The 25,793-nt window shown below is 34.6% G+C and overlaps 1 protein-coding gene across 4 annotated transcripts in view; it reads right to left on the bottom strand.

Moving 5' to 3' along the window:
• Positions 1-25,793, bottom strand: part of Srpk1 (SRSF protein kinase 1) — a 64,925-nt gene that overhangs the window by 16,408 nt on the left and 22,724 nt on the right. For all 4 annotated transcript variants that reach the window (XM_027943592.2, XM_071613456.1, XM_027943591.2 and 1 more), the window contains 10 exons: positions 21,137-21,255; positions 19,547-19,655; positions 17,450-17,537; positions 16,256-16,343; positions 6,700-6,806; positions 5,090-5,255; positions 3,589-3,614; positions 2,746-2,959; positions 1,952-2,371; positions 1,478-1,578 (listed from right to left, as the gene is read on the bottom strand). In XM_027943592.2, the coding sequence (XP_027799393.1) occupies positions 1,478-1,578; positions 1,952-2,371; positions 2,746-2,959; positions 3,589-3,614; positions 5,090-5,255; positions 6,700-6,806; positions 16,256-16,343; positions 17,450-17,537; positions 19,547-19,655; positions 21,137-21,255 (1,438 nt within the window). The remainder of the gene's footprint in view (positions 1-1,477; positions 1,579-1,951; positions 2,372-2,745; positions 2,960-3,588; positions 3,615-5,089; positions 5,256-6,699; positions 6,807-16,255; positions 16,344-17,449; positions 17,538-19,546; positions 19,656-21,136; positions 21,256-25,793) is intronic.

The raw sequence follows: 25,793 nt of genomic DNA, 5'->3' as shown, positions 1-25,793 counted from the left end.
CATATAAATAAATAAATGAAAAGGTATTTAAAAAAAAACCAACAACAACTCAAAGTTGTAGGTTTTAAGACATTTATAACCACTTATACCACCTATAAAGAATTCTTCCTTCCCCTGTACACCTTTAATCCCTCAAAATAACATCAAATATGGCTGGGCACAATGGCACATGTCTGTAATGCTAGCTACTCGGAAGTTTGGGGCAGGAGGAGACAAGTTCAGGGCTAGGCGGAGCAACTTATTAAGACCCTGTCTCAAAAACCAAAAAGGGCTGGAAATGTGGGTCAGGTACAGAGTAGAGTGATCCCTTCATGTGCATAAGGCCCGGGGTTTGATACATTATTTGAGATATTAAAAAACCCCACCTTTCAATAAGTCATGTATGAATGAAAATATATATATAGGACTATACTTCAAAATAATCTGGTCAAGGTTGAGATACAGAAGAAAAATGATTGGCCTGAGTGTTCATTATTCTATTTTATTTCTGTCTATGTTTGAAAATTTTCATAATTAAAAATTAAATGAATAACAAGAAAACAGAAGCTTAGTTTCACCTATATAAAGGAAAAAAATTCAAATAATATTAAAATAAGAACAGGATGTTATTTTTAAAAATGAGAAAATTAAGCTGGTGCACACCTATAATTCCAGCAATCCTATTGACTGGGGAGGCTAAGGCAGGAGGATTGCAAGTTCTAAGCCAGTTTGGGCAACTTAGCAAGAACCTGTCCCCAAATAAAAAATGGCTAGGGATATAACTCAGTGGTAGAACGTGTCCCAGTAAGCACCCTACACAGAACAAATGAAACAAGAGAACCAAATAACTCTAAAATGTTTTAACAATATTCTAGAATAAAGACTGGAAATGGGATCCTCTTGGATTCTGGATCATTTCCTCTTTTTTCTTTTGAGTAGTCTTCATTTACATGCAAACCATTCTGTAAGTAATATGGCACTATATATCTAAAAGCCTTAAAAAAAAAAAAAAAAAAAAAAATCACCTAACTTTTGACTTAGCAATTCTACCTTTAGGACATGTCCTAAAGATAACTATAAACAGATTCATGCAAAAAGAGTATCAATCACAAAGAGCTGTCAAAAATGCTTAAAGACATAGGGAATACTATGTAACCATCTGATTTAATATAAAAAGTATATTGAGTGAATTAAAAGATCACAATTTTTAAGTTAGATTGCAGTTTTGAAAAAAGAAGTTGGGTGGAGGGAGGTTATGAACACAGCCATTAAAAGTATGAAAAGAGAATAATAGTGATAATACAAGATTGCCCAGGAGTTCATCTTACTGAATCTGGGTGATGGGTGAACAGGTGGAGGTTGGGGGTGGATTGTTCATTATTTTATCATTTTTCCTATTTTCATAGATATATCTGAACTTTCCAAAAAAAAGGTTTTAAAAAAAAGTGAAACTACATTTGTCACTTCAAAACATAGCACAAAGACAAGTTTAACTTACCACCCAACAGGCGTTTCCAAGATCAGCAATCTTCACTTTGAGTTTTTCTGCATTTTTTGGCTCAAGGGGATTAACGAGGAAATTTCCAGCAGTGGATTTTCCTACAGACAACAGGCACTGTCAATAAAACTATTTAATGAACAAAAAAAACCCCAAAGGGCTCTAATAATTCTCTCCAAGGTAAGAGTTAAACAGGCCCTCAACTGGCAACCTATAATAAGTTTTCTAAGACAAAAAGAACACAGCAATAACTTCTATTTCTAGAATTAAAACCTCTGTGATCAGAGCACCAAGTGAAATATTCTGAAGCCCATACACAATCAATAAAATTCAAAGTTAGCTATTGCTTTACATACTAAAAGGAACTTGGACACCTGCTGTAAAACTGTAGTTACAAAAACAATGGTACTTTTTAGTCTAGAAATCATGAATGTGTTGCGCAGGGGAGAAGTGTTGGTGTATCTGCATGGATACCTTTATTGTCCAGTGGTCCATTATGTTCCTGCTCTTGCTCATCTTCACAAGGTATCTCCGCCCGAATGCTTTCTTGAAGTTGGCTGATGTCCTGTTCACCAAATGACTGGTCTACATTAGAGGAAGACTGGCACACCATGGTATCTGACACCTCAGAAGTTACAGGTGTACAAGAGTCTGTTTCTTCATTTGTGCTGCTGTCTCCATTTTGGGAGCTTAGGAGACTAGGTTCCTGCTTCAAATTTTGGACACCACAGTCATTAGCATTATGCAGATCCTCTTTAAGCCTCAATGTTTCTTTATTACTGTTCTCAGTATAATTTATGATTTCAATTATTCCATTGCAATTAATTTCTGCTGCACCACCCTCTACACCAGGTTCCATAAGTGTCTGATCCTGGCCAATGGAACTTGACTCTTCTAAGGAACAAACAAACAAAACAGGACGCATGTGTATGTATGTGAGTGAAACAACAATTTCTCACAAGATTAAACATTTCTAGAACTTATACTGAGTGACATAAAAACATGATTAAATATCTAAAACCTATTTATGGAAGAGCAAAGATCTTTTTATCCTTACCCAATGACTAAACAAAGTTTATGCTCTAATTCCTGAGAAAAATTAGAAATTACATTTGTATGTCACCTGCCTAACGTTTATGAAAAGATCTAAATCCTTACAAGGATACTCCCAGAGATGTACTTATATATGAAACCACTATATTATATAACAATGATATATTAATGTTAAATTGTGCCATAAAGTAATTTTTGTGATGCTCTATTTATACCAAGTTTTTCTTGGGTCATTTTATTAGATGGGTTCTCTTTCAAGGGTCTTTCAACAGGACTCTCTGAATCTTCTTGCTTGTTAGGTCTTTTTTGCCCAGGGCCCGACTCTTTCTCCATTTCCTCAATTTCCTGCATTCGCTTCTCTAGTAATTCTGCCTGGCGCTTCTGCTTCTTCTTCAATTTCTTCTTCTTATTCTTTGACATTTTGTCAGCCTGGGCGGAGATTACAAACAGATAAAGCCTTCAGGTGGCTAATCCATTATCCCTAGTTGGAGAAACTTTAAATACTTCCTAATTATATTTCATTCTTTCCCTAAGATTTTCCAATAACTTAAAAGCTGCAGTTAGGAGTGGTGGTGCAAGTCTGTAATCTCAGCAGCTCGGGAGGCTGAGGCAAGAGGATTTCGAATTCAAAGCCAGCCTCAGCAACTTAGTGAGACCCTATTTCTAAATAAAATATAAAAAGGGCTGCAGATGTCATTTAGTGGTTAAGCACCCCTGAGCTCAATCCTTGGACCAAAAAAAAAAAAAAAAAAAGAAAGAAAAGAAAACCACCAGCAGATATTCTTACGAAACCAAATGAGAATAAAATTAACAACAAATCTTGGTCTTTTGAGTGGTCTGTGGGGCTAGTTTACTCTCGGACACTCAAATTTACAGAAGCATCACCAGTACAGATTTGCTGAAGATGCATGGGAATTTGCTGAAGAAAATTACAGAAGCGCAGGAATATGTTCTCCCTTGGTTTCCAAACTCTGTTTAAACAGAGACTATCCATAAGAGAAGAATGCATGCCTACAGCCCATTGATCAGAATTAAATATAGAAACCCCTTATACTTACTGGTTTAGGTTGGGGAGCAGTACTGACTGAAAAGAAAAGAAAACCAAATAAGAATTCTAGTAGTATTTAGCAGGCAAGATACCCAACCAAAATGAAAAGTTTTTCTTGAACAGCCTATTGTTTTTAAGGACTTCAGTAGAAACCACATTATCATTATTTTTAAAGAAAACAAATAATGCATACAAAAGTTGCCAAACCTTAAAAAAGTTAAAATGAATCCTTCCCCAGGTAGCATTAATACACGCAAAGGGCCAAGTCCTAATTTCTGGTTTCCACTATTAATGCTGCTAAAATAATCAATTTTCCCATTCCCACACACTATTTAAAATAGAAAGTAACAAGCAACAAGCACCTCATCCCCAACCTGCACTTCCACCTCCAAATTCTTCCCCCTTGGAACTTGTCAATTTTAAGAGTGGGGCAGGGGGGCCTAGGTGACACCAAGAACTATAGTAATTTGCTATAGAATATATTATAAATAACAGTTTAATTTAGGTAGGATATTTAGTCTTTCCTTTAAAAAACATTTATAAACACGGTAAAAAACACACAATGAAAAATGTATCCTCAATCATTTTTAAATATACAGTTCAGTAGTGCTCACTATACCCACATTGTTGTACAAAAGAACTCTAGAACTTGTTCACTGTGTAAAACTAAACTCTTGTTTCAACTTCTTGTTTCCTTCTTTTTTGCTCTTCCTTTAAAGAAACTTTATGATAACTGTTGTTTGAACCTGCATATCAAGAAAGTTCCTCAAATATGACCGAGCTACTAAAATGGAAAAAAATGTTCACAACCATAATTTATTCAACATATACTATTATGTGGCATGCTCATAACTGTATCAATGTGAAATTTAATCATGGTAACTCTTTAAATCAAGTCAGCCAGCCAAAGCCTCCCAGTCAATGGTGAAGCTAAGATCAAAGTCTCATCCTAGTGTGTAAACCCAAGCTCTTAGCTGGGTGCAATGGTGCACACCTGTAATCCCAGTGGCCCGGGAGGCTGAGGCAGGAGGATTACAAATTCAAAGCCAGTTCAGCAAAGGTGAGGTGCTAAGCAACTGAGACCTTGTCTCTAAATAAAATACAAAATAGGGCTGGGGATGTGGCTCGGAGGTCAAGCACCCCTGAATTTAATTCCCGGTACCACCCCTCTACCAAACCACCCCGCCCAAGTTCTTAATGTTATCTTGTTCCTCTGCAGATAACTAACCCACAAGTGATCATGTAGGATCATGGTAAGCAGTAGCACAGCAAAAATGGCCATGAAATAACACCTTTATACAACAATACAAATTAGCTATTTTAATATATAACATGTCTGTAAGAATCTCAGAGGAATAATGAGAAAAAAGTCTCCTGAAGGTTGATCTATTTTCTTAAATATTTTACAGTTAAATGATCAAACAGTGTCTTATTAACACCTTGGCAATAAACAATGGTAGAAATTTATCTAAACTTCCAATGAGAGCAAAGCCCCTCTTTGCCCAATATACCTGCAGATCCTGAAGGTGGAGGAGCTCCAGATCGCTGCCATTCCGTTGCTTCTGCGGCCAGCCTCCGAATGTACTGCTCATTCACTGACAACAAGATGTTTTCCGGTTTAATGTCAGTGTGGATGATTCGGCACTTTGTATGTAAATAATCCAGACCCTGTAACACCTGAATGAGAATACAGCAAATTTGTAAACACAATATAGAAGATTGGTCTAGACTTCCAAGTTTTATAAAGCTAATTCTATTTGGACATAATCTTTAATTAGGTACATTATAAAGACTGACAACAACAGAGAATCATGTACACATAATAGAATCATGTAGCAGGAACTTAACCTAACTTTAGCTTTCTATTTAACACAAAAATTTGAAAAAGGAAAAAAAAAGAGAGATGATCATGCTCGCATCTGCAGGACTCCGGCAATAGGGTTTTTCGAAGATGTAATTTTAAAATGTGTTTGTATGAACTGTTTACATTTCTTTAATAAAAACACACACTGTTTTGTGTTTGCTTGTAGAACCTTAATCAGCATTTTGACCCAGGTAGCTTCTTGCTGTGTACCTCAGGTTCTGGTACTGACACTTCACAGCGTGGAGGATGACGTCTGTGCACAGTCGCATGGGCTGAGCTGTGCGCGCCAGTGCTGCGGGCCTCACCTGTCATGTATATGGCATGATGTATTTTTATCTTACAGAATAAATCAATTGTATATATTTTTCTCTTGATAAAAAAAATAAATAAATAAATAAAGACTGACAACAAATATTCAGCATACCCTTTAACTGTTTAAATGTAGGTAAAGGAGATTTAGATATTTTCAATAATTACAAACAGGATAGACACAATACACCCCACGGGCTGGAAAAAAAAAAACAACTTAATTTTAGCAATTAAAAAACCCTGATTTTGACAATAACTATTTTGGGGGAGTTATTTTTACCTAAATGGATTATTCTTCACATATCTTCCCAAATATTGTGGGAAAGCAGAGTAGTAAGAAGTTATATTTAAGAGAATAAAATGTGCAAATAATAATACTCATTTTTTAACATTGGCTTTACCAACTAACAAGACATTATATAATGTACATTGGGGTAAATTTTAACCAAAGTTACTCAATTCCCAGTCCTAGAAAAGTAATCAATGAAATAGCTATCTTTTGTTAACATCTTCATATAAAATATTCTATATAAATATTTGCAATTTATATCCAACCAAAGGTACTGATAGTTTAAATTTCTGTATAAACATGGAGTTGTCTTAACAAAATGTGGTATTTCAAACCTAATTTTATGTAGCCAATAAGTTAGAAGATCATTATTATTACAAAGGAGTCCTCGTACTTTCCCTAATGATGTAACCTCTTGTTTTAAAAAAGTTTAACTTTTAGAAACAGTATTATATATCATTTGCTCTTAATATTTTTCATTAACAAGGCTAATTATAGGGCAAACTGAAGGATACATTGTTACCTGTGTATTGTAGTACAATGTACCCAATAGGTAGAAAATAAACTTTTTGTTTTTAAACTTCAAAAAAAAACAAAACAAAAAAAAAAAAAACCCTGATTTTTAAAATAGACCACATAGCAAAGAGAAAGAGACATACTTGCTGAATGATTTTTTTGACACAAGGCAGTGGAAGCCCCTGATAATTGGACTTGATGATCCACTTGAGCAGATGATGTCCCAAAACTTCAAACACCATGCAGATATCTAGGAGTTCATTAAGGAATAAAAAGGAGGCACAAAAGAAAAGAGCAAAACAAAAGATGTAGATTCCACCACAATGAAAATGTTACATATTGTTTTCTTTTGATACAAAAAGTTATAGAGCTTGATTGTCAATATTCTGAAATTCCAAGGTCTACTGCTAAAAAAAATCCATGAAAAGAGAAAGAGCTAGTTTCTTGATAAAAACTATACATATTAATAAACTCAGTGGTAAAAAGAAATAAAACCCACACACATAGCGCAAGCACTAAGCTAAAGCTATTGAGGAGATTTAGGCAAAGCAGTTTTTTCCCTAACATAGAGGGTTAATAGTTCCTACTATCAGAGTCTCAAAGTAAAACAAACAAAACCTGAATGATTCCAAGGCATTATAAGATATCAAAACTAGAAAAAAAAAGTCAACCTTTTTTTCTTTTTCTTTTTTTACAATGCTGGGGATTGAACCCAGTGCAGGCAAGCACTTCCATTGAGCTATAGATCTTTAGCCCTCGATATTTTTTTAAAAAAATAGAAAACTGACTTGATTTATGCTTTAAAGTTTATAAACTAACCTTCATCCTAGTGCCACCATGTGTACTCTTTATATTCAAACATTCTTATCACACCACAGAGCAGGAATACTCTTTTGAGTGTGCATGGCATCACAGAGATTTTGACAGTTTCAGTTGTCATCTTTTTTTTTTTTTGGTGGGTGAGGGGTACTAGGGGTTGAACCTAGGGGCACTAAACCACTGAGCCACAACCCCAACCTGTTTTATTTCAGGACAGGGTCTTTCTAAGTTGCCCAGGCTGACTTCAAACTTGTGATCCTCCTGAGCCACTGGGATTACAGGTGTGTGCCACTGCACTCGGCTTATGTTGATGTCTTCTATCCTCATAAGTTTCAACATACATTAAATAGTCAAGACATAAACACAACATAGTAATAACCCACTGTCCAGGTATTAAAAAAAATTTTTTTTTAGTTGTAGAAGGACACAATGCCTTTATTTTTTAAAAACTGTAGATGGATAAAATACCTTTATTTTATTTATTTTTATATAGTGCTGAGGATTGAACCCAGCATCTCATGTGTATAAGGCAAACACTTCACCACTAAGCTACAACCCCAGCCCAGATTTTTGTTTTAAATAATATTTGCCACTAAAAGAAAGCCTGGACTGATTAGAAAAATGGCTAGATGCAAGGCTACGGGACAGGAAAAATACAGGATAAGCTTAGGACACCTTGCTGTGCCAAACAAGGGAATTAAAAAAAAAAGGGAAATATTTTGAAGAGAATGCAGTTGCCAAAGAGATGACTATTTTAAAGAGTAAAGTTATGAGTAACAGACTAGCTAAAAATAGCCAGGTGCAGTGGCATAAGCCTATAGTAGTCCCAAAAAACTGGGAGGCTGAGTCAGGAGGATCACAAATTTAAGACCAGCCTGGGCAACTCTGCGAGAATCTGACTTACAATTAAGATAAAAAGATGTGAGCTGCAGTTGTGGCTAAGTGGTAGAGTGCTTGCCTACCACGGGTGGGGCACTGGGCTCGATCCTTAGCACCACATAAAAGTAAATAAGTAAAATAAAGGTATTGTGTACATCTACAACTAAACAACAAAAAAAGGATGTAGAGTTCAGTGGTAGAGCACCTAGTTCAATCCCCAGGACTGCCTGCCCCTCCCACAAAAGAGTACATACTCTAATGTTATTTTAGTGTGAGAGGGGCAGAAAGGAAATGTCTTCTTTAAAGACAGTCAAATGATAAATATACAAAATATGATGGAAACAGAAAAATCATCATTTTTATAATCACTATAATAATAATAGGTTCAGGTAAAAATCAATGAAACTACATGTAAAAGACTATTGGGAAAATGATTATCACAGTATCAAAATACCACTTCACAGATTAATTATAAAAGGAACAAGGTATTTTTTTTTACAACAGTGAATTCAAAGAGATAATCAAACTTAGCACTACCAATGATAAACACAAATTTGCACTGTTTGCCCTCTGATACAATACACTTGAGAATAAGACATTATCTATCATACTTAACAAAATTGATTAACTGAACTAATAATCAGACAAATCTGAATTAAGAAACAAACTAATAACTAGCCTAAATTCTTAACCAAATAAGAAAAAAAAAAGGTTAATGACACGAAAGGATGGTTAATGGGACATGACAAATCAAAACAACAGGATCACATCTCAAGCTACTGTAATGAACCAAAAAAAAAAAAAAAGACAAAATATAAAAAAAACTCTGTGGACACTGGGGAACAAGAGCAACAATCCCTGAAAGAAGGAAACAAATGAGTTAAATTCTAAGATTGCCCCCACTATACTGCCTTGACACTTTCTAGTCACCCTATGAGTTGAGTAGATCGAGCTGAAAGTCTGGGGAGACAAGGAAGCTATACAAGGCATCAAAGAGGAGAAAGCTATAGAAGAGAACTTGGGAATTTTTTTTTTAATATTTATTTTTTAGTTATTGGCGGACACATCATCTTTATTTGTATGTGGTGCTGGGGATTGAACCTGGGCCGCACGCATGCCAGGCGAGCGCGCTACCGCTTGAGCCACATCCCCAGCCCCGAGAACTTGGGAATTTACAGAGGGTTCCCTTCAAGTATTGTGCAGAGTACTAACAAGTGCATGTATGTGAGGAAACTAACAGAGGCAGAGAGGAAAAATAAAAAAGAATAAAGGCCTTGTGTCCACCTACAACTAAAAAATATTAGAAAAGAAAAAAAAAAAAAAAAGAGAGAGAGAGAGAGAACTGTCCCAGGGCATTGGGTAGAGTATTCAGGAAGGTCCTGACTCAGTAAAGAGGAATGTTTAGCTCTAAATCAAGCACTGTGCACCCAAGAATGAAGGTCAAGATTTATAGGAATGCAAGCTTTCCAGCAGTCAACAACATGTTTGGCATTATCTTTAAACATGTTTTACATTATCTTATTATCATTATTCTAGAATTGCAGCAAAAATGCAGGAAAACATATCCAAAATTACTATAACTCATTAAAGTACAATGTAAGAAATGAAAATACACTGAATGGGATAAATGGCAGATAAGAATAAAAATAAAATTAGTGAAAAGCTACAGCAATTGAAAACATTCAAAATGAGATACATGGAGAAAAAACAATCCAAACAACCAAATTTACTCAGCCACAAGAGTAAGCTGTGAGAGGAATCTCAAGCAACCCCCCAAAAAAGGGAGGGGAAGAAAGGCAGGCACTACTTTTTGCAACAAATCAAGACATCATAAAAAATAATGGCAATGTTTAATTCAGTAGCAAAGCGTAGTGCTTAAGATTCTGGATGCCATTTCTCACAAAATAGAACTAGAGAAATATTTGATTCTAGAGGAAATGTACAAAAAAAGCCTGGAACATCCTGATGAGCCAGATAATAAAGCCAGGCTGGGGTTGTAGCTCAGAGGTAGAACACTCACCTAGCATGTGAGGCACTAGGTTCAATCCTCAGCACCACATAAAATAAAGATATTATGTCTACCTATAATTAAAAAATAAATTTAAAAAAAAAACTGCCAAAGAGCTCATGTGGATCCTAACTTAAAACAAACAAACAAAGAAACAGAGAGGGTTCTGGTGGAACAGGAATCCACCCCAGTAACCTATTTCTCTCCTAGGTGTTGCACTGGCAGATCCTTCTGATGTAATTATTTGAAATTCTGGAAGTATACTGGAAGCTTTCAACTTCCAAGGGAAGACTTGGATGGTAAATGGTGGCTGATTTTGGTCAATTTCAGCACAGTAGCAGCTACCATTTGCCTACTTTCAGACCTGTGGAGGTAGCCCTGCACATAGCTTGCAGGAGGAGCCAGGGTGCACAAAAAGGATACTGAACTAAACATCAAGGATCTGTTCTCTGACCACAGCTTCTAATCAGAGAAATGAGGTATAAAAAGATACACTTTTACACCTTTAACTGCTTCAAGCCCCTGCCATACCAAGTGACTTACAGAGATTTAAAGGGTCATTGCCCTTTTCTTCATCTTCATTTTTCTGATTCCCCTTTAGAAGCCAGACTTAAAGACTGGAATGTTTGAGAGCAATTGCATACATTGACAAATTGACTATGCATGCCCAGAGAAAGATACAGGCTCTCCAAAAAAACCTGAGAAGACCATTAATTTACGTCTTAGGCTGATCCTTCACAGAGATTTTTGTGATAGTAAAATCCAAACAAAAGCACAGCAAACCCTGAAGAAGGGGCAGAATCTGATTTCTAGAGTTACCATGCAAGAGTTAATGTCCAGTTTTCAACAAATTGTGGCTTATCTGAAAGAAACAAAAACTGCTCCTAAAAAAGACCTGATGGCAAATCTATTAAAGTCTTTGAAACAACTAATGTGGAAAAAGTCAAGAAAGTGATGTATGAACAAAACAAGTTATCAATAAAGAGAAAGAAATAAAGTAACCGAAAAGAAATTTGGAGGTCAAAAGTACAAATGAAACGAAAAATTCACTAGAGGAACTCCAAGGCAGACTTGAGCAGGCAGAAAAAAGAATAGGCAAACTTGAAGACAGAACAATGTTAATGATATATTGAGTCTGAGGAACAGAAAGAAAAGATAAGAGTACAATGAAGTGGCCCATTTATGGCAGTCTTAGAAGAAAATCAGAAAGGGACAGAGAGAATATTTGAAGAAATAATGACTGAAAAGTCCCAAATTTACTGAAAGACACAAATATAAACATCCAAGGAGCTCAGAGAATTAAAAATAGGATAAACTCAAAAAATCCACATCATAGGACAAGCAAAAATAAGATTCACACCAAGGTATATTATACTCAAACTAGAGAAAGAATCTTGAAAATTGCGAGAAGAGATCTGTCAGATGTAAGATTATCAGCAAAATTTTCATAAGAAACTTTGGAGGCTAGAAGGCAGTGGGCCAATATAGTCAAAGTGGTGAAAGAAAGACTGTCCCTCTTCTAGCAAAACCATCTTTCAAAACTGAGGGAGAAAGAAGATGGGTGCGGTGACTCACACCTGTAATCCAAGTGGCTGGGGAGGCTGAGGCAGGAGGATGGTGAGTTCAAAGGCAGCCTCAGCAAGATCCTATCTCTAAGTATCTAGTATCTCTGAATAAAATACAAAAAGGACTGGATATGAGGCTCCTGGGTTCAATCCCAGGTACAAAAAAAAAAAAGTGAGGGAGAAATTAAGACACTCACATATCAACAGTGAATAGTGGAATTTATACCACTAGATGTACCTTGCAAGGAACCCTCAACAGAGTCCTACAAAGTAAAATGAAAGGACAGAAACTCAAAAGCCGTATGAAAAAATAATGATCTCAAGGTAAATACACAGGCAATTATGAAAGCTAGTATTACTGTACCTTTGGTTTATAACTCCACATTTTGTTTTCTACATAATTTAAGGACCCTTTTTTCTTTTGGTGGTGCTTGGGATCAAATCCAGGGCTTCCTGCATACTAGACAAGTGCTCTCCAACTACATTAAAAACCACTATTCTTCTGAAGGAATTACTAGTTTTTATTTGGGGGAACATAATATATAAAGATAATTCTGTAACAACAATAACCAAGGAGTGAGCATGGAGCAAATTAAAGTAGTTTTTGTATGATAGTGAAGTTAAGCTCGTATAAATTCAAATCTGTTCAAAATGTTCAAAGATTTTAGGTCAGTAAATCTAATCCCTGTGGTAACCACATAGTATAGTCTACACAAAAGGAAATACAAAAGGAATTGAGATATTTTGTTACAAAAAATCAACTCACACAAAAGACACTGCAAGAAAGTTATAATGATGGATGCTGGAATGGTTGTACAAGGTTAAAATATATTTAATACATTAGGGAAAAAATGAGAAAAGAAAGCATGAAGCATTTGGAGAAACTGAAACACTGACTCTCTGACTAGAGAAACTTGATGACAAGAAACTAGTCTTCTTTTTTGTTGTTCAGGTTATAATTTTTGAGATCCCTTGTCTTTTAGAGATACACTCTAATAAGATTGGTTAGGAGATAAATGCTGTAATGGGTAATGGATCTGTGAGGATTTATAAAACTATTCTACTTATTTTGTTTGAAATTTACCAAAACAAGTTTTTAAAAAATGCAAACTGCTTAAAACAAAACAAAAAAGATAAAAAAATTTTAAGACCACCCCCACCCCCAGCAGTACTGGGGTTTGAACCCAAGGATGCTCTACCACTGAGCTACAGCTACAATCCTCTTAATTGTTGAGAAAAAACAAATTACAATTTGACATGTTTTAATTTTTAGCAATAAAAATCGTGTGACATATTTAGTAGCTTTAAAAAAAACGGATAGAAGAATGTCATAACTGGTTATAGATCAAAATGGATGAGTCAGATAACTTGGGTGAAAGAAGTTTGACATGACAAGTCAGAAGAAACAGTAATAACTAAACTCAAAAATAATACATTAAAAAATATATTGAGGGAGCTGGGGTTATAGCTCAGTGGTAGAGTGCTTGCCTCGCACATGTGAGGCACTGGGTTTGATCCTCAGCACCACATAAAATAAATAAATAAAAATAAAGATGTTGTCCATCTTTAAAAATATATAATATATATTGAGGAGCTGGGAGCAGTGTCACACCTGTAATCCCAGTAGCTCAGGAGGCAAAGGAAGGAGGATCTCTGAGTTCAAAGCCAGTCTCAGCAAAAGCAAGGTGCTAAGCAATTCTGAGAGACTTTGTCTCTAAATAAAATACAAAATAGGGCTAGGGATGTGCCTCAGTGGTTGACTACCCCTGAGTTCAATCCCCGGTACTCCCCACCCCAAATTGAGGAGAAGGTGTGAAAAAAACATCAAAAGGCTAATAACATCACTGAGTAACAGCCATGGTTAGGATCATGAAAATCAAAGGAAGAAGTAATGCCAGGGGGAGAGAGAGAGATAAAAACCGGAAATACTAGGGAATGATATTGGCCAAATTATACTGTTACACTGTGTGCATGTATAAATATATAACAACAAATACCATCATTATATCCAACAATTTGCACCAATAAGAAATACTGGGGAAAAAGAGCCATGTTTAGGGTACACTAAGAATAAGAGGAGTTAGCAATAGAGACTAAGTACATAGTTTTTTTTTTTTTTTTAAAAAGGCATCTTGAAGACTTAGATGTATAGGTAGCCAATAATGACTCACTGGCTTAATGTCATTATATAGATACCAGCTATTATTCCTTATTAATTCTTCTTAAAAGCCATGGAAATAGAATTAACTTATTTAATACTGAAGTCGATACTAAGTATCTAGTTCAGGATCTTTTATATTTTAATATGAGAAAGAAGAATGATCTAGAAAAAAAGCAGTTTTCAGACACAAAGAAAAATGCAGTTATACAGCTTCATCTGTAGGTGTGCTATGCTGTGAAAAGGGATAAAGATAGGTGAATGACATAATCAGTTAACCCTTAACACAGCTCTGAGTAATATCTTTTTAAATTTCTAATAGTAGCAAATAATGCAGAAGCAAAGACAGCTGGGAGATACGCAGGAGGAAGAACAGAGAGAAATGGCTAAGTACAGGGGAGAAAATAATTAAAAAGTGAACAGAAATCACATAGTAATATTTCAAAAATACCTTAAACTTGAAATTCAGATCTATTGATAATTTTTTAAAAAGCCTTCTTCTTGGGGCTGGGGCTGTAGGTCAGTGGTAAAGCGCTTGCCTTGCATATATGAGGCACTGAGTTCAATCCTCAGCACCACATAAAGATACTGTGTGTCCATCTACAACTAAATAAATATTTTTTTAAAAAAGACTTTTTCCTTATAGTTCAACAAAGGTACTCAATATTATTAAGGAGAATATGTAGAATATTTCTATAGTTTTACTTGTAATTTTACCAAATCAGTAAAGAAATCTGGCGCAATTTGACAAACATTATAAAACTGAATAACAAGACAGAATCTAATGGCTATCATGACACCCTGCATAGATTTTATATAACCTTTTTATTACTTTGAAACAACACACAGGCACGCACGCACACACACAGAACCATCTACACACTCTCACGCACACACATGGAACCACCTACAAAGTGTCCACAATAGGTAAAATACTGTTTTAAGATGAATGTCAGCGATTTCACTTAGCAATCGTGGGTTTCTGATTTGTACTTCTCTAAGGGAATGATTCAAAACTTCAGAATGATAAGCCTTTTCACGATAATACCTCTTTTTCCTCATCCTTTCTTCCTGCTTATCTGTCCAAACCTCTTCCCACAGGCACATGAAACTACACAGCCATTTGTATCCCATCTCAATAACAAAAACAAAACCCTCACCAGTTAAGAATGTGTGTCCAGAAAAGCTAAACAGACATGAAAAACAGAATGATATATGACATGTCTTTCCTTAAGCTTCGCTTGTGTGCGTATTACTATGAATTGAACTTGGGACCTGAGGCATGCCAGGAAAAGCACTCTACCACCAAGTTATAGCCCCAAATCTTTTAAAATGTTATTTTTGAGACACTGTGTCATTAAGTTGCCCAGGCTGGCCTCAAATTTGTTATCCTTCTACCTTAGTCTCCCTAGTAGCCACCACTCCTGGCTTCCTTATCCATTTTTAGGTTAGCTACTTAACAAATAATTTTAGATTCTCCAATCTGAATTTTTCAGATTTTGAAAAATCTGACAGGCTTTCTTAACCAATAACCTTTCAAGTAGCTCACTGCACATCAGATTGATCAGTTAACTTATGAAGAAAATCAGGGGCCTGGGGCTATAGCTCAGTGACAGAGCGCTTGCCTAGCATGTGTGAGGCACTGGGTTCAATCCTTAGCACCACATAAAAAATAAACAAACAAAATAAAGGCATGTTGTCCATCTAAAATTAAAAACAAACAAACGAAAAACACATAAAGAAAGAAAATCAGTTAAGGTTCCCTCCAACACTAAAATTCTAAAAATCTATATAAAACCATTTAATAAGTCAGTTTTTCCATTACAACAGAATGCAAACAATCAAATTCAAAACAAAAGCTACATCTGCAGCCTCTTCAATATTAAGATCTGGTGAAAAAATAAAATCATGACTTAAAATCTTATTTATCTATTAGTTTTCACACACAAAAAAATTACTTCCCCTAAAATTTCTGTGATAGTTGGTAAAGATCATAGAATATTTATTTAGTAACACAAAGCTTTTTTTTTTTTTTTTAAATGGTTCCTTTGGATTTGCTTTGATTTTTCTAAGATGGAAACCCAAAAGAATATCCTGAAAAAGCATGCCACACAAAAATAGACATAAATCAGAAAAGTTCAATAAAAGAAGGTAATTTTATATTTTATTTACTAAGAAATCACATAAGCGCAATTTGTACAAATCCAGCTCCTTTCTCTGGGATAAAGTCAATTCCTGATTTATTTAAGAATAAGTTCTTAAAAGGATACGCGTTCCATTAACTCCTGATATTTTAAAGTCATCCAGTAGTTGAACAACCATTTCTCTATTTGGATCATTAGGATCTGAATTGCGAACCTGTACAAAGGGAAGAGATAATATTCATCAAGAGGGAAAAAGCACAGAAATAAGCCAAATGGTAGAGGAAGAATACCTGTAGCAACCCAACTCCAAGAATGGGCTCCTATAAATATATACACTAATTTTCTAATTCAACTATTTTGTAACTTGAAGTGCTGCCTCCAAATCAATTGCTGGTTACCAAGTTATGAGGAATTAAGGAGCTTTCACAGGATTCAAATCCAAAAACTTTCTTAAATAAACAGTACAGTGGGGCTGGGGATATAGCTCAGTTGGTAGAATGCTTGCCCTGCATGCACAAGGCCCTGGGTTTGATCCCCAGCACAAAAAAAAAAAAAAAAAAAGAAAACAAACTAAACAGTACACTGAATTGCTTTTGGGCACATGCTCCTTATTCTCATCATAAACTGGCACACTGCCTTAGAGATTTCCTGGTCCAACATTCATAAAATGAATGAAACACTGAGGGGCAGAAAGAGAAAAAAAAAAAAGAAGAAGAAGAAGAAGAAGTGATAAAGAAGATACCAGGATAAAGATGAAACAAAATCCAGGTTCTCTAATTTTTATCACACTGATTTCCTCTTAATTTGTAACAAAGTGATAATTTTTTTGGATAAAATCTGCTCAAGTTTCCAGGTTAAGATGGAATTAATGAATGCAGTATTTATTTTTTATGTTACATATTTTTAAACATAAAATAGATGTTCCAAATGTAATCACATAACTTTCCTTTTAACCACAGTAGAAGACATAAATATTTATGGCATATAAACCATGCTCAATAAAGTTTTATTTGTTTGAAAAAATTTTTGGGTGTCTGTGTGTATAGGAGTATTCTTACCATGATCTGGCATACAAAACATGCTCAATAAAGATCTGTTTGAAAAATTTTGGGGGTCTCTCTCTGCGTAGGGAGAATTCTTACAACAGCATGTCATAACAATTCCCAACTACATGACTAGAATGTGCAAATATTGTCCTCTTCCTCAATTTCCTTAGGCTATTAGAAGTATACTAAAAATTTTGCCATGTTAAAGAGTCTACCACTTAGTATCTTATAAAACTTTATAATGCTTTTTGCAGTTCATAAATATAATACTCACTGATTTCAGCAACCGGATTTCATCTAGAGCTGTTTCAGTATAATGTTCAGCACTTTTAACTACTTTCATTGCCACAAACTTCTTCCCTCTAAGAAACAAACATAAGCAATTAAGACTAAACATGCTGCCCTCAATTTTTTCTTTTGGTACGGAGGATTGAATTCAGGGGCACTTCAGTCTCACTGAGTTGCTTAGCACCTCATCATTGCTGAGGCTGGCTTTGAACTCTGAAACCCTCCTGCCAAAGCCTCCTGAGCTACTGGGATTACAGACAGGTGCCACTGAACCCAGCCTACTCTCACTTTTGGAAGCTAAGATTTTATTATAACTGAGACACAGTGAACAAATACAAATACTGATTTCATATTTCCCTGTAGACAAAAGTAGAGGATTGCTTATAACTATTAAAGGCACTGCCCAGATTTTATTTACAGGAAGAAAACAATCTATCCTCAGATAACCTGTCACTGAATCTTTTCTCTAAGCTAAATCTACCTTCTTAATAACCCCCTGAATTCCAAGTAAAACCAAGAAACTAGAACAAATAAGAGGAAAAACCTCATCAAATCAGAAGTACTGCGTACACATCTATATGGCAAAAGTTAAAAGGATAAAAGCTATACCACACTTTACTACAAGAAGCCAGAAGAGGGCTGGGGGTGTAGCTCAGTTGGTCAAGTGCTTGCCTTGCATGCACAAAGCTCAGGGTTTGATCCCCAGCACAAGAGAGAGAGAGAGAGAGAGAGCGCGAGAGCAAGCGAGCACCAAAAGGAATACTTGGATGAAAACAAAATGACACAAGCTATGCGCAGTAACTCATGCCTATAATCCCAGCGGCCTGGAAGCCTGGGGCAGGAGGATTACAAGTTTAAGGTCAGCCTCAGCAACTTACCTAGACCCTAAGCAATTTAGCAAGATCCTGTCTCCAAATAAAATATGCAAAAGGGCTGGAGATGTGGCCCAGAAATGACAAAAACACAAACACACACACACAAACACAAATATATATATATATATGTATATATATATATATATATATGTATATATATATATATATATATATATATACATATATATATACATACATATATATATATATATAGTGAGGTACACAGATAGCAATTACTGTCTCATCAAAGATAGGGCCTCAGCCAGGCGTAGTCACACTGAGGGTTTTTTTTTTTTTGCCCCAGTGATGTTTTGTCTAAGTATTGAAAATGTGACAAAAAAGATTCAGTTAAAAGAAAAATTGGTTTTGGTCTACAGGATGTAAAACACTTTATTTTATAAAATAAAATCTTGTAAGTCATAAAAGTAAATAAAAGATGATATATGCTTAGCTAAATATTCAATGTTACAGAGGTATTTTTATTGTCTATAATTTTTATATAAAGAAAAATTTTAAGTGCATAATTGACCAAATCTGTTACAAAAATAATTTCACAAAGGTTGGTCTAACATTATCCAAAAATTTAACAATACTTGAGTGAGAAGACAATTATTAATTTACACACAATTGAATATTTGGCAAGGCTTTGAATTTGGGAGCTCCAAGTATTTTGCTGATAGTAATTTAATCAATCTCCTGTGCCCAAGGTGGGGAAGAATATATATTACTGATTCTTGATGACCAGAAAAGTGATTTGTCCAAGAACATAAAGATTACTTTTCACCAGACATGGTGGCACACGCCTATAATCCCAGTGGCTTGAGAAGCTAAGGCAGGAGGATCACAAGTTCAAAGCCAGCCTTAGCAAAAACGAGGAACTAATCAACTCAGTGACTCCCTCCCCCTAAATAAAATACAAAATACAGCTGGGGGATGTGGCTCAGTGGTGAGTGCCTCCGAGTTCGATCCCTGGTACCTCCCTGCCCCCCAAAACGATTACTTTCAACAACAAAATTCTGTTCAAGAAATCAGTCTTTAAAAAAAAAAAAAAAAAAAGCCCCTAAACTCTCCCACATATATATGGAAAAGAAATCAACCAACCAATCTAGAGATAGACAGACTGAAGCCCAGACCATCTCTGGGAAATCAGACAAAAACATGGAGGTATCATTTAACTAAAATTTTTTTTAAGGACCAGTAAAACTTACTGAATATCCCATGATAACCACACTGTTGAGAAATGTCCCCAGCCTAACTTTCGGATTACATGATATCTCCCATTGAACAGATCTCCGATTTTCACAAGATGATAACCTCCTGGAAGGAAAAAGAGAAAGAATATAAGAAGAACCAGGATGAGAATAAAATAGTAAGAAAAGGTATCTTATATCCCATTTTTGAACATTTATATGCCTTTTATCAAAAGTTTCTCCTATAAAATCAATTCAATAGATTATATGTCAAACCTTATATGTCAAATTAGCCACACAGTATTATTGAGTTTATGTTACAAACAAATCTTAAGATTTTAAAATTTGTTTTAATTATACAATCATCAAATATATGGAAAAATGCTCATCATCTCTAGCAATCAGAGAAATGCAAATCAAAACTACTCTAAGATATCATCTCACTCCAGTCAGAATGGCAGCTATTATGAAGACAGACGGCGAGGATGTGGGGAAAAAAGTACTCATACATGGCTGGTGGGACTGCAAATTGGTGCAGCCAATATGGAAAGTAGTATAGAGATTCCATGGAAACCTGACATAGAATGCATTATGATACATCACACATAAATGGAGTACAATTTCTCATTTTTCTGATTGTACATGATGTAGAATCTCACCAGTTGTTTTATCATATATATACATAGGTTAATAATGTCTGATTCATTCTACTATCTTTCCTAGCCCCATAAAATCTTAGTAAGATTTTAAATTGAGCAAGTGATGCTCTTCAAAAGAACCCCATCCCCAAAAATAAGGTTTTGTATAAGGTTACTTTTGCCACTCAAAACCCAACAGATTGGGGTTGGGGTTGTGGCTTGTCAGTAGAGCACTCACCTAGCACATGGGAGACACTGGGTTCGATCCCCAGCACCACATAAAATAAATAAATAAATAAATAAAATAAAGGTATTATGTCCAACTATAACTAAAATAAATAAATATATGAACTCAGCAAGCAACTTCTTATCCTAGATAGTACAATATATTCGATTATAAGTTCCTACCTCAAGGATCCTGAGAAATCTCACCAAGAAACAGAAAAGATAGAAGCAATCTGATGACATAGTTTATGTACCTGTGATTCCAGTTTAACTTATCTAAGCAGTTATCATGAGATGAGAAAAAAGTAATAAGGTATTTAAAAAAGTATATACACACACCAAAATATTATACTTGTTTACAGCACTGAAAACAGCTTTTCTTTTTTTTTTTTTTTTAGTTTTAGATGGACACAATATCTTTATTTATTTTTACTTGGTGCTGAGAATCAAACCCAGTGCCTCACACATGCTAGGTGAGTGCGCTACACTTAAGCCACATCCCCAGCCCACAGCTTTTCTTTTCTATTTAATATATGTCTGAAAATTTCTAAGGTAATATGTACTAACATTTTAAAAAAGAAATAAACATTTAATATAAAATTTGGCTTTGATGCCTTATATCAAATCAAGAGCAAACACTATTCCTGTATCTTCAAGAAAAGCATTAAAACTGTGCTTATTCTGATAGACAAAATATCCAAATGAGTAATGGGAAATCTTACTGTGTATCCCCTAACAAACTTACCTTTACAATAATCATTAGGGTCTTCCTGCTCATCATCATCAGATCCTAGAATCTCCTCTTCCTGCTCTGGTATATCACTCTCAGAATGGGGAGCAGAGCCTCGGTGTTGAGTTTCAGATCTAAGAAATGACACAAATACATTTATTCCATATAAACCAAAGAAAAGAGGGCTTGAAGAAAACATCATTAGCAACCCCCCCCCCCCAATTTTGAGACACATATAAAAAAAATCTTATCAAGTAGGAGCCTAAAAACCATAGCTATAGCTTTACTTTGTGTTAGGGAAAAAACTAGTTTTTAAAGTTAGTTCATACCTGATAACTAAATAAAATTTGGAAACTATACAAGAGTACAAAGGGGAAAAATTACCTGAATCTTAATGTCTAAATATAGTCACTGAGAAATTACTGATTTTCCTCTAGTATTGTTGTAAATTTATAAAAATATTTATCTGTAATCATATATTGCATAAACATTTTGTTTCCTGCTTTTTCTATTCTATCTTTCGTTATTTTTAGGTAATCTTTTAAATCTTAACACAGTTCATTCAGAAATACCACCATTTACTTTGGCACATTCTAGTTACCTGAACATTTAACTTTTATATGATTTTTCATTACTAAAAATAAAGGTGTTGAATATTTCTGGATAATGTTTATTCTGTATCTATAATTATTTTCCTAAAGTTAGACTACCAGATAGGGGTCAAAATATTCCCTAATTTGTAAAAATAACAAATAAAATGTAGAACTGCTGGAAAACACTTGTTTAAAGGCACCCCTAGTCTGAACAACTATTAACATTTTGGGGCTTTTCCGTCTAAGTCTTGGCCATGAATACTTTTTCTTATTTTTATTTTTTTTAGTTGTTGATGGTCCTTTATTTTATTTGCTTATGCCACCATGCCGAGCTCTCCTTTTAATTTTTTATTTCCTGTATTTCTAAATTGCTGAGGCTTGCCTTGAATTTGGCATCCTCTTGCCTCAGACTATGGAGTTGCTGAGATTACAGGCATGCAACAGCACGCCTGGCTTAGCATTCCTTTTGAAAGTTTTGTGAAAAGAAAATTTAATCCCCATTTAAAAATATTTATTTACATTTTCAAAAACTCAATTTAGCAGAAAAAAATACAAAACCAGTTATATGGACTATTGAGAAATAAGAAACATGTAGGCAAGCATGATTAATGATTTAGATTTTGGTGGTCAGTCTAACCATCCTCTATTTGTGGTATGTGTTAAATCTTGAAGGGCAGGAGGCTGGAGTTGTGGCTCAGTGGTAGAGCACTTGCCTAACACGTGAGGTGCTGGGTTCCATCCTCAGCACCTCATAAAAATAAATAAATAAAATAAAGGCATGATATCCAACTACAACTAAAAAAAATAATACTTAAAAAAAAAAGGTATTAAGTTCTTTTACAACTAAAAAAAATTTTAAAGTTACCACTGTCCTGTATTTTGGATTTTCCAATCCTGGATCCCACAGTTCTCTCTTAATTTACTCGTTTGTAACATATATATTTGTCGGTAACTTTGCGGAATAGGTGCATGGGAGGTAAATTTATTAGGATGTATCAAATCTTTATTTTATCCTCATCCTTAATTTTTAGTTCAAGTATAAAAATACATCTCTGTTGACCTTTAGCTTCTTGAGTCCTGGAAAGAGGGCTTGTTTTTCTCTCTGAAAAGTTATTTTTTAAAGATCTTCTCTTTTATCTTTACGGTCTAAAGTTTTCTGAAATTAAAATTTTTTTTTAAATTTGTTGATGAACCTTTATTTTATTTATTTATACACAGTGCCAAGAATCAAACCCAGTGCTTCACACATGCTAGGCAAGTGCTGTACACTGAGCTACAACTCTAGCCCTTCTGAATGGTTTTTTAAAAAGTCTATCCTGCAGGATTGGGGCTGTAGCTGAGTGGTAAAATGCTTGCCTTGCATTTGTGAGGCACTGGGTTTGATCCTCAGCACCACATAAAAATAAAGATATTATGTGTCCGTCTACAACTTTAAAAAAGTGGGGAGTCTATCTTGCTAAGTACCTTGTGTTCCCTTGCAAATTAGACTCATATTCAATTTGGGGAAATTTCCTGTATTTCACTGAAAATTTAATCCTCTTGTTTATTTCTATTCTCTTTAGAACTATCTTTGCAGCTACTGAACCCTCTGGCATGCTCCATTAATTTTTTTCTTTACCTCTTTAGTTTTTGTTCTACTCTTCAGATTTATCTTCCTAACTTGTCTTTTAAATTTCTAACTTTTTAAATTATCATTTTTTCCTCTTGAACATTTTTTTAAGATTTCTATTTTGTTTCAATGATGTATTGCCTCCTTTTTTTTCAATCTTAAGGATATTATTTGTAGTTTTAAATTTCCTCTGACCCTTGCATAGTCTTAGCTTTTTCAAGTTATCCAGGTTTTTAAGCAATGCCTCCTTTTACATGATGTCCATTAAGAAAATCAAACAATTGAAAGAAGCCTGTCATAAAAAAAAAAAAAAAAATCAAAACAAAAACAAAAAGAAAATTTCAGGAAACAGAGACAGTTACCATTAGATCTTCAAAGAAAAATAAAATGACAACATTAAAGAATTCAAGACCACTCTTAACTCTGATGAGCATTAAAAGACTGTATAAAAATCTGAAAAAAATGCTATTGGAAATCCAAGTTAATTAACATTAGAAACTAAAGATTATTCTTCCTAGAATAAAAAAGGAGAATTCCAAAACAGTCTATGCTTTTAAACCCTTCATTATCTATTTCATGCCTCAAGAATTTGCTATTCCTGTTCAAAAGGGAGAGGGGGGAAAAAAGTAATGGGCACAGTAGTGCACAACAGCAATACCAGCTACTCAGGAGGCAGGAGGACGGCAAGTTTGAGGTCAGCCTGGGCAACATTGAGAGAGCTGACACAGAAAAGTTTAAAATGTTTCTTGTATTTATGGATTCTTTCAACTTTATGGTTTCCATTTCTGGTATAATCCTCATTCCTAACTACCCTTCTTTCACCTTAATCACTAGTCACCCAAATAAATAGTAACACCTAAGTATCAAAATTTTATTGAGGACCTCTTGTGTGCAAATACTATGCATTCGTAATCATCAAGAGCATGGTATTTAAGCTTGGCACCTTACAGGTATACAACCTATAATCCCAGCTATGAGAGGCTGAGGCAAGAGGATCACAAGATGGAAGTCAGTCTTGGCAACTAAGTGAGACCTCTGTCTCAAAATACAAAGGGAACATCTAGCTTAGTGTGTAGAGTGGTCCTAGATTCAATCCCCAGAACTAACCCTCTCCCAAACTATTTTTATTTGATTATATGTTTCATGAAATTGATACACCTAAATAAGATCTGTGAGCTACCCTTTTGCTCCCATTTTTTTAAAAAAATAAATTCTATTAGTGACCCTCCAAAATGGCTTACAATCTACTAGTGGATTGATTTTGAAAAAAAGACTGTAAATTATTCTTAACTTCTATAGTTCAAACAACATAAACTCATACATCTAAGATGTATAGCCCAATGTTTTTATTAATATATTCAGTTGCACACTCTTATCATGATCTGTCTTTAGAACATTTCATCATTCCCTAACGAACCCCAAAACCACTAACAGCCACTATTATCCACATCTAAGACTCTAGCAACCACTCATCTACCTTCTGTCTCAATGAACTTGTCTCTTCTGGATATTCATATAAATAGAATCATACACTATGTGGTATTATATGACTGACTTCTTTCACTTACATAATGTTTTTAAGGTTCATCCATTTTAGAACATGTATCAGTACTTTATTCCTTTTTATAGCTGAATAATATTCCATTATTTTATCTAACCATTCATCAATTTATGAACTTTTATGTTGTTTTCACTTTTGTTATTATTTATCAACCAAGTAGTAGTTTGTATGATCATATTCATAGCAGCATTATTTTTACTAACCAAAAGCTGGAAATAACTAAATGTCCATCAACAGGAGAATGGATAAGTACAGTCTGCATTCTGAAACAAGGAAATATTATTCCCAACAGTAAAAATAAATTATCTATATGCATCAGCATGAATAAATTACATAAACATTAAGAAATCAACTGAAAACAAGAAGATAAAGAATATTTAAATCAAAGTTTAAAAACATAAAAATTATCTTTTAGGGATGGCCATAGAAACACAGGAAGAGGAGGAAAAAACAACTCAGGATTTATTAATTCTATAGGGGAACTATAATATAGGCTATGTGGAAGAGGAGAGATACACATGGATATCAGTTTTGTGGTAATTTATTTTTTAAGCTGGGTGATGAGTTAAAGTGTTTATATTATATTAATTGTTTGGGGGGTACATCTCAAGTATGTTATTTAAAACATAAGCTATGATTGTTTTCAGGTTCAACAAAACCCAACACTAAGACTTCACATGTGGGAATCTTATTGCCATTACCCATCAAGTTATTACAAAGAGTTACTTTGTATGGCCTCTCTTACTATAAAATGGATATGGGAGGGAATACAACTACCTGTTTTAATGCTTGAACAAACTTGTATATGCATGAAAGTATAGTTAACTTACTTCTCTACTTTATGGGAAATAAACAGTTCAAATAAATGAAAAGTATATATAGACATTTTGGATAACAAGCAATCATGTT

This window comes from Marmota flaviventris, chromosome 6, assembly GCF_047511675.1.
Source record: "Marmota flaviventris isolate mMarFla1 chromosome 6, mMarFla1.hap1, whole genome shotgun sequence".
Lineage (NCBI taxonomy): Eukaryota > Metazoa > Chordata > Mammalia > Rodentia > Sciuridae > Marmota > Marmota flaviventris.
The sequence above is the reverse complement of the archived record's forward strand: the minus strand, read 5'-3'. Positions and strand labels throughout refer to the sequence as shown.